At 33.4% G+C, this 14497-nt stretch overlaps 1 protein-coding gene across 1 annotated transcript in view; it reads right to left on the bottom strand.

Annotated features, from left to right (window-relative positions):
* The window catches only part of DSCAM (DS cell adhesion molecule), a 712116-nt gene that overhangs the window by 15404 nt on the left and 682215 nt on the right, over window positions 1-14497 (bottom strand). Inside the window, exons 30-31 of the mRNA XM_074213849.1 lie at window positions 13917-14066; window positions 1478-1675 (exon numbers count right to left, since the gene is read on the bottom strand). Coding sequence (XP_074069950.1) covers window positions 1478-1675; window positions 13917-14066 — 348 coding nt within the window. The remainder of the gene's footprint in view (window positions 1-1477; window positions 1676-13916; window positions 14067-14497) is intronic.

Raw genomic sequence — 14497 nt, 5'->3', positions numbered from 1 at the left:
ATTTATAAAAACAAATCATGGTGAAGTTCTATTTCTGAAGATTAGCATGAGGTTAGAGTTGTACATTCAAATTGCCTGTGACTATTATTCTGAGATATATTTATTTAAGATTTTTAAAGGAATAAGAAACACTATCAACCAATGAATCTAATACCCTGTAAGTATTATTCTTATACATTATTTCCTGTCAGAAGTGAATTCTTGGGGATAAATAACTACAGGTAGGATGGTTTATTTAATAATCAAACTATTTTTAAATCAAACTATTTTTACTTTCTGAGTTGATCAAGCTTCTTATATCTTCAAAAAGTTTACATTAAATGTTGAACGTAGCTTAAGACAGCCTCAGAGTTCAAATATTATATTCCTGGGTTGGGTTTTACTTTAGACTGGTTCAGGAAATTCCAGAAGACCAACAGAAAAATGTTTAGTGGTGTGGGTGATAATCCTTTTTTAAAAAAATCACTTTTTTCTTTTTCTTTATAATGTCACTGTATTTTCTTCTTTAACAAGAAACCCATCTCCACTTCTTTGTAAAAAATATTTAAGCAAAATAGACAAAGCAAATGTATCTTCAAAATCCTGTACTTCTGAGAAGAGAATGCTATTTTTTTTATGGGTTACTATAGGGAATTTTAATTTTATTTTATATTTCCAGAGAAAATGGACTATCACAAGAGTAGGAAGAAACGTGGCAAAGCTACATGGTACCCATGGTCTTTGACTGGTCTACTTCATGGTACTACAATAAGAATTGTAGTCGTGCTAGACAGACTAGAAACTTCTTTGGAAATTTCAGGGTTCTCTTTAAGATGATATGGTGGAAAAATAAAAGTTTATGGAACTAATATTGTAATTTCATTTTGATTGTGTCAAAGTATAATAAAATGATGATGATGATGATGATAATTATAGGTTTTTCATAACTATATTCCAGGTCAAAGGTTAATTTTGTTAGCTATGGAGAGGAATGGAATGTGCTCTCCTTTAGACTTGAAAAAGAGTATTTGTCCTGCCCTACTTGTACTTTAACATCTGAAAGAATGTGACCTCCCTGAGGCAAGATAGCATTATATAAGGAATATTCTCTTTTATGAGATTTCCTACAAAAATAAGAGAATGACCTCCAGGGAAGTTTAAGGTTTTGTCTCCTTTTGTCATGTATATTCTGTACACCCTTCCACCTACCCTACACCTCTCCCCCTGGCTGCAGTATAAATATCCTAATCTCTCTCTCTCTCTCTCTCTCTCTCTCTCTCTCTCCCTCCCTCCCTCCCTCCCTCTCTCTGATTGGGTAGTCATTACCATAATAGCCTCCACCTATGGGTTAATGGCAAATACCAGAGAATACAACTTTATGTCTAACCTATCTTTTCTATCATTTTATTTTAACCCTATATTTTAAGATTTACAGTTTTAGGGTTCACAGTTTTAGTGGCCACTGAGAGTCAGAGCAGCAGAGCAGTTTCAGTCATACCTGTATCTTGTGAGGGACTGACACTGTAACTATCACTTTCTTTGTCCACTGATCCTGTGACTCTTGGAGTTGGTAACCTCCAGTCTGTAGTGAGAGTGTGTGCTGAGATGGTGGGATGGGGCCTATTGAGAGTCCATTGACTGGCATATCTGTTCCGAGCTGTGGGTCCACCCTTTGCATTCCTTCTTGTTGTGGGATCTGTAAAGAGCAAAACACAAAATCTGGCTTTACTACTTGATAAGGAATCAGCCAAGCAAGATCACTGTTGGCAGGAGGACTGAACTGAATTGATTTTCTTGGTCTTTAACTAAATCATACTTCTCTTTTGAAGCTCCACTTGCTCAATCTTCTCTATAAAGCCTTTCCTGACTACCTGAGCCATGGTGGTATTTGAATTCAGATAGCACTATATTTTTTTCTCTCTCATTGGCCATACAATCCATACTTCCTTGTAACATTCCTCTCAATTCAATTAGCACTTACTAAGTACAAATTAGTGCAAAGGTAGTAAACTAGGCAAATAAAAAATATAGGATACAAATAAAAAAAATTCTCAAAGAAAATCTAATCTGTTTAATGGAAGCTGTGATATATAGATGAATATGCAGAATAAAGACACAATGATATGAGAGATTTGAGGTAGAGGAAAAACCCTTTTAGCTTAGAGATTATGGGTATTGTAAAGGAAATAGGGTCAGGAAAACCTCAAATGATTTTGATCCTTGAATATTGTTGGTTTTCACTAAAGCATCAAAGGTAAAGGAAGAGAGGATGTTAGAACTTGAAGGGATCATTATGAAGCAGAGAAACCTGGGCCAGGGAGTGATGAGATCAGCTGGAGACAAACTTTGTAAATCTTTTGTTTGCATTGTAAAGGGAATCTTCCTTTGTCCTTCCACACCTGGGCCTGACCTTCAACCTGATTTGGATTGCATTGTTTTTCTGGTGGGCAGCCAGGGAGCACAGACCTTAGAAGACCACCCAAAAGAGACCCCTCCCCAAAAGGCAAAATCTCCAATTAAGGACTTGGGTCACTCCCAGGTCACCCCCCTCCATGGACTTCTCTAAGGAGAAGGAGGGAGGGGCTCTACCCTTTTTTAGCTTTCAGTCTCCACTGAACCCTGGCTAGCTGGCCTGGCCAATCAATCAGCAATCCATGTGGTCTTCTCTTAAACTCTTTTTAACTTTCCTATCACTTTCTTAATATGCTGTAACTTGCTTTAATAAATCTCTATTTTCTTTCCAAAACCTTCATTCCTGAATCTGAGTCGTGATTCTTTGAGGGGCAGAGCCGAATACAAGAAACAAATCAGTGGTGACACTTCAGCATAACCCTGGGCATACAGGCAACTTTCAGCAGCCAGATATAGGCTTCAGTGTAGCCTTGGGGAAATGTAGAAATATCCAACCAGCCTCAGCACACGCCAGACACCAACACAAAGATACTGCCAAGTGCCAGGTAAGCTGTCAGACTACTATAGCCTCCAGCAGAACCAGACATCCTATACCCACTACCTCTCAGCACAACATGGGACAGAAAGGTCCCTTGAGGGCCTCAGGGCAATGGCTAGAGATGCATCAGATAAACAGTCAAGAGCTGCAGCCCCTTGCACAAGAAGTCTGAGGCAGTATCCCTTACATTCTAGAAGCAGGGCTCAAATTTAAAGGAAATGAAAAGAAAATAAAAAAAGATGAGTTAGAACAACAAAAAAATTATCTGACCACAGAATAGGAAATCAATGGAAAGCACCTATGGGCCCCAAAGAAAAATAGGAAGTGGTCTCAAGTCCAGAAAACTCATGAAAAAACTAAAAAAAGGAATTGAAAATGATATGAGAGGTAGAAGAAAAACTGGGAAAATAAATAAAAGAAATGCAAGAGAATAATGAAAATGGAGTCAACAGCTTGGGAAAAGGAAATAATTGCCTAAAAAGTCAAATTGATCAAATGGAAAAAAGAGATACAAAAATCCACTGATGAAAACTACTTAAAGAGTACAGTTGACCAAATGGAAAAGAAAGCACAAAAGTTTATGGAGAAAATCACTCATTAAAAATTAGGATTGGGCAAATGGAAGTTAATAGCTCTAGGAGATAGCAAGAATCAATAAAACAAAATCAATAGAAAGAAAAAATACAACAGACTGGGAAAATAGATTCAGGAGAAACATCAGAAACAATCATTAAAAGGCTTGGACAGCATCTTTCAAGAAATTATTAATGTAAACTGCCCTGATATCCTGGAACTGGAGGACAAAATAAGTTTTGAAAGAATCCATTGAAAGAGATCCCGAAAGAAAAACTTCCAGTAATATTATAGTCAAAATTCAGAGCTCTCAGGTGAAGGAAAAAATACTGCAGGTAATCAGAAACAATTAAAATATTGAGAAGCTATAATTAGGATTACACAGGACTTGGCAATGCAACATTAAAGGATTGGAGGTCATGGAACATGATATTCTGGAGGCAGAGGAGTTAGAAATTAAGTGAATTACAAGAGAGAGTATTACAAAATACAAAATGAATAATTTTGATTAATATATTAACTAAAAAAATCTTTTGCACAAGCAAAATCAATGCAACCATGGTTAGAAGGGAAGCAGAAAGCTGGGAAATAATCTTTAGAGCAGGTGTCTCTCAATAAAGAGCTCATTTTCTCAAATATGTTGAGAACTGAAATTTATAAGAATATAAGTCATTGCCCAAGGTCAGAGGAAATGATTAGGCAGTCTTCAGATGAAGAAATCAAAGCTATCTATAGGCACATGAAGAAGAGCTTTAAATTCTGATTGATCAGAGAAATGCAAGTTAAAATAGCTGAGGTACCTATAGGATTGCATCTAATAGATTGGCTAATATGATAAAAAAAGGGAAATGATAAATTTTGGAGATGTGGGAAAATTGAGACACTAATGCACTACTGGTGGAGTTGTAAACCAATCTAACCATTCTGTACAGCAATTTGGTACTATTCCCCAAAGAGCAACCAAATTCTGCATACCCTTTAATCCAGCAATATCACTACCAGAGAGATCATTAAATTTTTAGGGAAAAAGACCTATTTGTTTAAAAATATTTTTAGCAGTCCTTTTTGTGGTGGCAAAATATTGGAAGTTGAAGAGATGCAAACCAGTAGGGGGATGACTGAACAAGCTGTAGTATATGAATGTAATGGTATACTATCATAAAATAAGAAATGATGTGCAGGTGGATTTCAGAAAAACTTGGAAAGACTTACATGAACTGATGCATAGAGATAAACAAAACCAGAATATTATACACAGTAATAACAATATTGTTCAATGAAGAACTGTGAATAACTTAGCCATTCTCAATAATATAACAAACCAAAAAAACTAATGATGAAGGCTACTATCTACCTCCAAAGAAAGAACTTATATCAACTTAATATGAACTGAAGTATGCTTTCACTTTCTTTTTTTCCTTTTATTTGATTCTTCTACAAAATGACGAATAGGGAAATGTTTTACATAGTTGCACATGTATAAGCTATATCTGATTACTTATTATCTTAAAAAAGGGGAGGAAAGAAAGGGCAGGCTATAATTTAGAACTAAAAATTTTAAAAATGTTAAAAATATTTTAAAAATGATGAATGGTCATATTTCAGAAAAAATAGGGAAAGACTTTTGTGAATTGATGCAAAGCAAAATTAACAGAACCAGGAAAACATTATACATAGTATCAGTAAGATTTTGTGATGATCAACTATGAATGACAGCTTTTCTCAGCAATACAGTCATCTAAGTACAAAGGACTCAAAGGAGAATTCTATCCACATCCAGATAAAAGAATTGATGAACTCTAAATGCAGATCAAAGAATATTTTTCTCACTTTATTCTTTGTTGTGTTTTTCATTTGTTTTGATCTGTTTCTTCTTCCACAAATGCTACTAATATAGGTATATGCTTAATATGAAGTGGAAGGGAAGGAGGGAGAAAACTTTGGAACACAAAATCTTGTAAAAATGAATGCTAAAAATTGCCTTGACATGTGATTGGGAAAAAATTAAACTATAAAGAAAAGAAAATAGTTGTAATGGTGTACAGTTCCAATAAATGTATTAGTGGTCTTAATTTTCCCATAACTCCTCCATCACTGACCATTCCCAATTTTGTCATTTTTTTCTGTTTGTTGGATATGAGATGAAATATTAGAAATTTTTTTGAAACTATTTTAACCCTATGTTTCTTTTATTAATAATTTGAGTATTATTTCAAATGGCTGTTAATGGTTGAAAAATTCTTTTCAGATGTGCTTGTTCATATTCTTTGACTTATGTGTAAGGAAATGGCTTTTGATCATATGTATGTTTATAAACATATATGGATGCACACATATATTTTATATGTATATAATATATATTATATACACTCTAATACATGCACATACATGGATGTGCCAGATGATCTTGTTTATCAAAACTTCATCTGTGAAATTTATTACAGATTTTTTTCTCTCCATAATATCTTACTTCTACCTTAATTTCTACCCATTCATTGGAAAGGTATATAAGATCTGCTTTGCTCTTATTTTTTTAATAGTATGATCTATAATGTTTGGTTAACATAGCCATTTTGAATTTATTGTGAATATGACTAGGTCTAATTGTGAAACATTGTTTGCAGTTTTTATAGTCATTCTTATCAAATAAATAATTCTTTCCAGAGTGATGTTTATCATTTCAAAATTTCATTGTTTCTGACTCTCCCTTGTCTGGCCAATTCAAACAATAAGCCAACATGCATTTATTGAGCACCTGCTACTAGGAACCATCTTAAGTATTGAGATACAAAAATATCCCTCAGTAAGAGTTCTTACTTAAAAAAGCAAATGGGGGAGACAACATTCAAAAAGCTATGTGCAATATGTTTATATATACATATGAATATACATGTGAGTACATGCAAACACATATATGAATATATGCATATACATATTCATGCACATAGAATATAAATTAGAGATAATCTCAGAGGAAAGTCACTAATAATATGGGAAATTGGGAGGGTTTCTTGTTGAAGATGGATTTTAGCTTAAACTTGGAGGAAACTGAGGAGGCCATGAGGCAGAGATGAGGAAAAATTCTATACTAATTTTTAATCAGTACCAAATGGTTTTAATGACTTTCTTTTTTTATATAATTTGTGGTATGGAAATGCAGTTTCATTTTATCTCTACCATTTTTTATGATTTCCCTTGATAGTTTAAACCTTTTGTTTCTTTAAAGGAATTTTATTATTTTATTGAGTTCAATAAAATATTCCCTGTGAGAATATCATGTGTATAGCATTAAAACTGCATATTAACTTTATTAGCATTGTTATTTTTGCTACATTGGCCTCACAATTATATTATATTGGCACCACCAAACCACGGTCACAGAATATTCCCTCTAGCTCTTTAAGTTACTCATTATTATCATAAAGAATATTTTGGTGATGAAATTATACTTTCTGTGTTTTGGTGGGTATTTCAAGAATTTTGTAATTTGTTTTATTATTTACTTCCTTCGATTTCTTATTTGTTATATTATTATTATTATTATTATTATTATTATTAATTAGGTTTTTGCAAGGCAAATGGGCAGCTAGGTAATTATTAAGTGTCTGAGACTGGATTTGAACCCAGGTACTCCTGACTCCAGGGCCCGTGCTTTATCCACTACTCCACCTAGCTGCTCCATATTATATTTTTAATAGAGAATTTCTCTTATTTTTGTGGGTTTATATGTAATCTACTAAATTCAAATTTTTAATTGGATAAATTAGTATCCCTTTACCTAGGATTTTCAAGAAATAGATTTTCAAGAAATTAAATTTTCAAGAAATAGAGATAATTTTTATTTATTTGCCTATATTTGTTTTAAACTTCTTTTTCTCATATTATTGCTAGAATCATATCAAATAAAAGATGGAGGACTGGCATTTTCTACTCATTGAAAAGGTTTTAGTGTATCTATATCTTATGCCTATTTTTGGTTTTATGTAGATAGTGTTCATAGACAGCCAATTGGTTCAGTGCTGGAGTGTTGGACCTGCAGTTAGGAAGTCTCATCTTCATAAATTCAAATCTGGCGTCAGTCACTTACTAGCTGAGTGACCCCAGGAAAATCACTTGACCCTTTTTGTCTCAGTTTCCTCATATCTAAAATGAATTGGACAAGCAAAGGGCAAATCTCTTCAGTATCTTTGCCAAGACTACCCCAAATGTGAGATCACAAAAAGTCAGATATGACTGACTGAACAATAATATCAACTTTGCTTATGTCAATACAAATTTCCATGATCATATTTTGTTATTTTGTGCCTTTTTTTACATGAGAGAATATTTTATCTTTTTTCCTAAATGTATTTAGAAAATCATATGGTTTGGAATGTTCTATTTGTAATATGATTATGATGAATATTTGCTTAATGTTGAAATGTATTTATATCATTTAAATGAATCCATCTTGGTTGTAATGATTTCTTGGATAAATTGCTAAAATCTGACAGCATATAAATTTTTTGATGCAACATTCTTTAATGATAATGTCTATCGTTTTCCTTTGCTTTATCCTTTCCTGGTTTAGATATTAGACTACATTTGTCTCACAAAAGGTCTAGAGTACTTTATTCCTAAATTTTTGTGAATAATTTGCCTTGCTTTGTTTTTAGTTTTTTAGAAAGTTTGATAGAATTCATCTTGGAATGGATCAGGTCTTAGAATATTTTTAAAAAGATTCTCCTATAGTTCCTTCACAGAGAATCCTATTTCCTTTACTGAGATTGGATTTTCCATTTGGTCTTTTGTTTGGGGATTTTATTTGCCCAAGGCCAAACAGGTTATTATTAAGTGTCTGAGGTAGAATTTGAACTCAGGTCCTCCTGACTTCTGGGTGGGCCTAGTGCTCTATCCACTGCACTACCTAGCTGCCTCAATTTTATATTTTTGTAGGCATTCTTCAGTTTTGTGTCCTATCATAAACATATTAATTTCTGATGATTTCAATTTTTTTCCTGTTTTATTGATTTTACCATTTTCATTTGTTATGTTAATTTGTTTTGGTTTCCTTTTTAATAGTTAATTTAGTAATTTTTCAATCGTTCAAAAGAGGCAGATTTTATTTTATTATTTTATGGTCTTTTTGATGTTTAATTTATCTGTTTTTCCCTAATTTTCAATATTTTCCTTTTTTTTTGATTTTTGAATTATTTATTGGTTTTTTAAATTTAAACTACATCTTCACTAATTCTTTTCTATTTGGTAAATATGTCTTTTTAGGCATATGATGCACTGTGATCCATATACCCTTAACTACTTAAGCTGTATCCCAGAAATTTTTGAATATTTTTATCATATGTAATTTTCTGTCACAAAATTATAATTATTTTTGCATTTTATTTTTATTTGATATTTTTAAATCTCCAGTTTTGGCCTATCTTTTCTTTATGCTTCATGAATTGATTTAATTTTTATTGTTAAGATATATAAAGGATTTCGTTTACTATCTGCCTTTTTACATTTATTTGTAGTATCTCTATGTCCAAGGCATTGTCATTTTTTTGCAAAAGTTCCATATGGTCCTGAGAAATACATGCATTTGTTAGTGTTCTCATTTAGAAGGCATCATAAGATTTTAAGCCAAATTTCTCAAACAATTTGCTCAATTCTATAGTTTCTGTTTTGTTGACCTATTTGTTGTTTTCATTGTTCAGTTGTTTCAATCATGACTAAGTTTTTGTGAACTTATTTAGGGTTTTCTTGGCAATGATATGGTAGTGGTTTGCCATTTCCTTTTCCAGCTCATTTTATAGATGAGGTATACCAAATGACTTGTTCAGGGTCAGACAGTTGACAGAAGCTGGATCTGAACTAATGCCTTCCTGTCTCTAGGCCTAGAGCTCTATCTACTGTCATCTGGTTACTTTTCTCTTACATTTGTCCACATTTTAGAAAATATTAAGATTTCTAGTTATTGTGCTACTGTCTATTTCTTTGTAATTTAATATTTTCTTTTATTCTACATATATTTTCTTTGCTCTTTAGGAATTATTCTCCTAAGCAAGAGATTGTATGATTAGGTTTTTTTTTAATCCAAGTGTCACTCTCTTTTATTATATTGAATTTTTAAATATTTTCACATTTAAAATTAAGAAAGCTATGTTTCTTTTCTTCCATGCAGCTCATTTAATGAATTAGATCTGTGTTTTTCCTTATCTTCTATAAAGCCAGTAGTTTGTCTCCTCAGTTATATTTGCTTAATCTATTTTAAAATAACCTTATTCTGACAGACTTTCTTCCCCTCACTCTAAAATTTTCCCTCTTGTTTGTTATGTTTCCCTTCTTTTGTAGTTTAATTTTTAATTCTCTTTTCTTTTTCCCCTCTTTTATTTATTATCAGATTGTTCCCTTGTCTTTATACTCTCAGTTAAATATATATATAGATATATAAATAAAAGTCTTATAAAATTTCTCTTTCTTCTCTTTCAACTGATTTTATTTGTTTTGTCTTCTTGTGCACCTTTCTTTTCTAAAAAAAGCATTTTGCCTCATTTAGAAAATTACTTCTCTTTCCTTTTTAGTCTAAATATTTTTGTTCATGATTCTTAAGCTTTTGTCTCTGAATCCATCATGGAATTAGAGTTTCTAAAGTAGCTACTCTTCAAAGTAATTTCATTGTTAAGCCCTTGTAGATATTGGTACTTCCAATTTTTCTATTGGAAAGTATCAGAAGAAAGAATTATTCTCCTATATGACTGAAATTTACCTAACATACCTGACCATGTGGTACAATTGTACACTACGTTCTCTGTACTAATTTTCTTTGTTATATCTTAACACAATTTCCTTTGACTTCCAATATTTATTTAGAGATCTTGGTGGTCATTGTCCTTTATTTTTAACTATTTTCCTTATTTACTTATTTATTAGCTTGTGCCAATAAATTTTTTTTTTTTAGGTTTTTGCAAGGCAAATGGAGTTAAGTGGCTTGCCCAAGGCCACATAGCTAAGTAATTATTAAGTATCTGAGACCGGATTTGAACCCAGGTACTCCTGACTCCAAGGATGGTGCTTTATTCACTATGCCACCTAGCTGCCCCTGATAAATTTTTTTTTTCAGATTTTTCAAGGCAATGGGGTTAAGTGACTTGCCCAACACCACATGGCTAGGTAATTATTAAATGTCTGAGGTCAGATTTGAACCAAGGCTGGTGCTCTATTCACTGCCACCTAGCTGCCCCCCAGCTAATAAATTGGTTTTTTTTTTTTTTTTAGGTTTTTTGCAGGGCAAATGGGGTTAAGTGGCTTGCCCAAGGCCACACAGCTAGGTTACTATTAAGTGTCTGAGACCGGATTTGAACCCAGGTACTCCTGACTCCAGGGCTGGTGCTTTATCCATTGCGCCACCTAGCTGCCCCCAGATAATAAATTGTTTTTAACTAAATTTTCTTTTTTCTTTGCTAGTCTCTTCTCCTCTTTGTATTCCAGTATTTCTCATTTCTGAAACCTTTCCCTTTCTCTAGGCTTGAATTTCAAAGTTTCAGAGTCCTCCCACATTTGGGAATTCATATTTCATTGACCTTGTATCTGCCCCATGTGATTTCTGGTAGGATAGAACTGGCCTGATTTCCAGTCCCCTTTCCTTCAGGTCTGGTACTGTCTCTCTCCTGCTAATTTCTCCTCTCCAAAGCCCTGAATTCTTTAGCTAAGTATTACTTCAGCACACTATTTCCATATGTAGTTTAATTTTCTTCTTTCCCCCCTTTGCAAGATAGCATAGTTAATGTTTGTTGACTGTTTGCCACAGAATGGTGGTAATGAGGACTATGGCATAATGTGCTGGTAGAGACTACAGTAATATCACCAAGGAAGTTGCTGAAAAGATCCAGAGGATAAATCAATGACTCTGTGTCATCATACTGGAACATGTGGTGAAAGTGTTGAGTGAGTGAGAATGTTAAAAATTCACCTATATTGCTAATTCATTCATCATGTTGTTAGCTCGTTAGATGACTTATCCTATGGAGTTATTTCCAATTGCTTTATTTCTTGACCACATTTCCTATTTTAGAGAGTTTTTGAGATTTGTGAGGAGGCATACAATATCTAGTCCTCCAAACACATTCCTTCCTGTTATAATACAGTGTATTATATAATTATATGTGTGCATATATGTGTGTATGGGCATGTATTGCCCCAGAATATGAACATATATGCATTTATATTAGGGCAGTATATGTAGCATATACATTTTTGCATGTGTATTTCCTATAGCAATACACATACATACACATACATATACACACTGGGGCAACTAGGTTTTGCAGTGCATAGTGTACCAGGTCTGGAGAAGGTAATAATCCTCTTTTTTGAGTTCAAATCTAGCCTCAGACAATTATTAGCTTGTGTCTCCCTGGGCAGGTCACTTAACCCTGTTTGCCTCAGTTTCCTCCTCTGTAAAAAAAAGTTGGAGAATGAAATGGCAAACTACTCTGATTTTTTTTGCTAGGGGAACCCCAAAATTGGGTCTTAAAGAGTCGGACATGACTGAAATGATTGTAAATATGTGTGGGAGTATGAGTCTAAAAATTTTCTAGAACAAATTCTTTAGCTTTTACTTAATGTAACCCAAATTATTTAGACTCTTTGACTCTGAATTTCCTTATCCATAAAAGGAGGATTTCAATGCTTACATCACCTACTTTTCAGGATTATATTTGTAGGATAGAAAATTGCTGAATTTGGATTCAGAGGATCTGATTTGAATTCTGGCCCTAAAACTTATTATGTGCATTACTATAGAAAAGTCATTTATCTATCTTTGGGCTTTGGTTTCCTATCTGAAAATGAGAGGATTGGATTAGAAAATCTCTTATATCTTGTCCAGAGTGAAATCTGTTATCTAAATAAGTGCAAACAATATAAGCAAAAGCATTCTATCTTCATAAAGTACCACATAAATGTGAGCTGCTGTTTAAAGCTCCCATTATTTGAATTGTTCCAGTTTCTTTCTGTTACATGGTATATATGGAAAACAAGTTGCAGAAGTCTGTCTTATCAGCTTTTTACCTAAATCTAAAAATCTATACATAATATTCATAACTGTGACTTGATAATATTAAAATTGTAGATGATTATTCTAGCTTCTTTGAGTTAAATGTGTCAGTACAATGTGAGATGTGTGAAGCAATACTTTTTTTTTTTTTTAGATTTTTCAAGGCAGTGGGGTTAAGTGGCTTGCCCAAGGCCACACAGCTAGGTAATTATTAAGTGTCTGAGGTTGGATTTGAACCCAGGTACTCCTGACTCCAAGGCTGATGCTATTCACTGCGCCACCTAGCTGCCCTGAAGCAATACTCTTTTTTTTAGGTTATTTTTTTTTTGCAAGGCAAACGGGGTTAAGTAGCTTGCCCAAGGCCACACAGCTGGATAATTATTAAGTGTCTGAGACCAGATTTGAACCCAGGTACTCCTGACTCCAGGGCCAGTGCTTTATCTACTACGCCACCTAGCCGCCCCTTTGAAGCAATACTCTTGAGTGAATTGTTTGAGTAGCCATAGTCCTAGAGTTCCAGGTTTTCCATGATTAAGCTTTTTTTCCTCTTGAACTACTATATTAATATAATAGCAACTGGAATTGAAGATGAGATTTATTTTCTTTTATTTAGGAGATATTGGAACCCAGTGACAAGACGACTGGTGATTGCTCTAGAGACAATGAATGATCTTAGCTTCTTCCTTGTCTGACCAAGTTTTAAGGCTTCCACAGTGCCTGTTTCTGCCACTTTCATTGTTGATGGAAGTAAAATATTCACATGTACCTATTTCACAGGGAGAGTCTTCACATGCTTGGGTAGATACCCCAAACTAACAGGTTTGAGTTTTATCACTACCCTGAAATTTGTTTAGCCTGTCTGCCTAGAGATTTTTACTAGGGTAAGGCTACTGAACATCTTTCAGCTACTTGGAGCCACAGGTGAGAACTGGGTGACAGGTAGACACCAAAGGTGGATGAGCAGCCCTGAAACAGGCCCAGTTGTCCTCACACTAGAGCCATTAGGTCCTCCCTGAACACTCCATATACTCTACTTTCCATAAAAAATTATTATTTTTTATATTTTTATGCAGGTAAATGTTTATTTGTGCTTATATATAATATATAAATTCACTCCCTTTAGAATTCCCTGCATTAATGTACATCTAAACAGATATGCAAATGCATGTTGATATATTATGCATAAAACATATATACATATACATGTGTTTAAGGAAACATATACATAGTTTAAGGAAAATCTTATTAAATCTGTTCTTTCCATGAAAATAAGATGCAAATATTCTAGTATTTTCATATGAAGGAAAAATATTTACAACATTTTCTGCAATAATAATATTTTACCCACATCAATATTGTGTTTTATTAATTACTTACTAGTTCCTGGTCGGGCATCAGAAACATCCACCAAAGGTCCAGTGGCCTGAGACACAGACTGATAATGGACTGTGTGAGTCACTGTAAGTGATTTCTGTTTGGATGCCTCACCAAAGTCAGCATCAGTCAATAGGACTGTTGATCGGTCATCTATAAAACAACATTGAAATATTTATGCTTCATACAATCATGCTTTTACTCCTTTTTGGTCCAGTGTTAACATTTGTGCAATTATGAGCAGATAAACGAGCCATTTTTTAAGATTATGTTCTTTTATGCTATCATGAAAAAGTTCATCAATAACAATATAACCATCAATAAATTTCTGTCAATTTTCTAAAATTCTTTTGAAAATAAACAGATGCTATTACTTTAGGACTGACTGTAAGCAATAGAAATAAATGAAATTTTAAGCTCTGCTTTTCTCTTTGAGATTTCTTCCTTTTTGATTAAAATTGATCTTTTTTGTCTCCTGTTCTAGATGGTCATTTAATATCGCAATGGATTTATATATTTGTCAAAATCATCATGGATTATCCAGATACCATCAATTAATATGATATTGGGATGCATTAAGAGAA

This window comes from Macrotis lagotis, chromosome 1 (assembly GCF_037893015.1).
Source record: "Macrotis lagotis isolate mMagLag1 chromosome 1, bilby.v1.9.chrom.fasta, whole genome shotgun sequence".
Lineage (NCBI taxonomy): Eukaryota > Metazoa > Chordata > Mammalia > Peramelemorphia > Peramelidae > Macrotis > Macrotis lagotis.
This window is presented reverse-complemented; position numbering and strand designations above follow the sequence as displayed.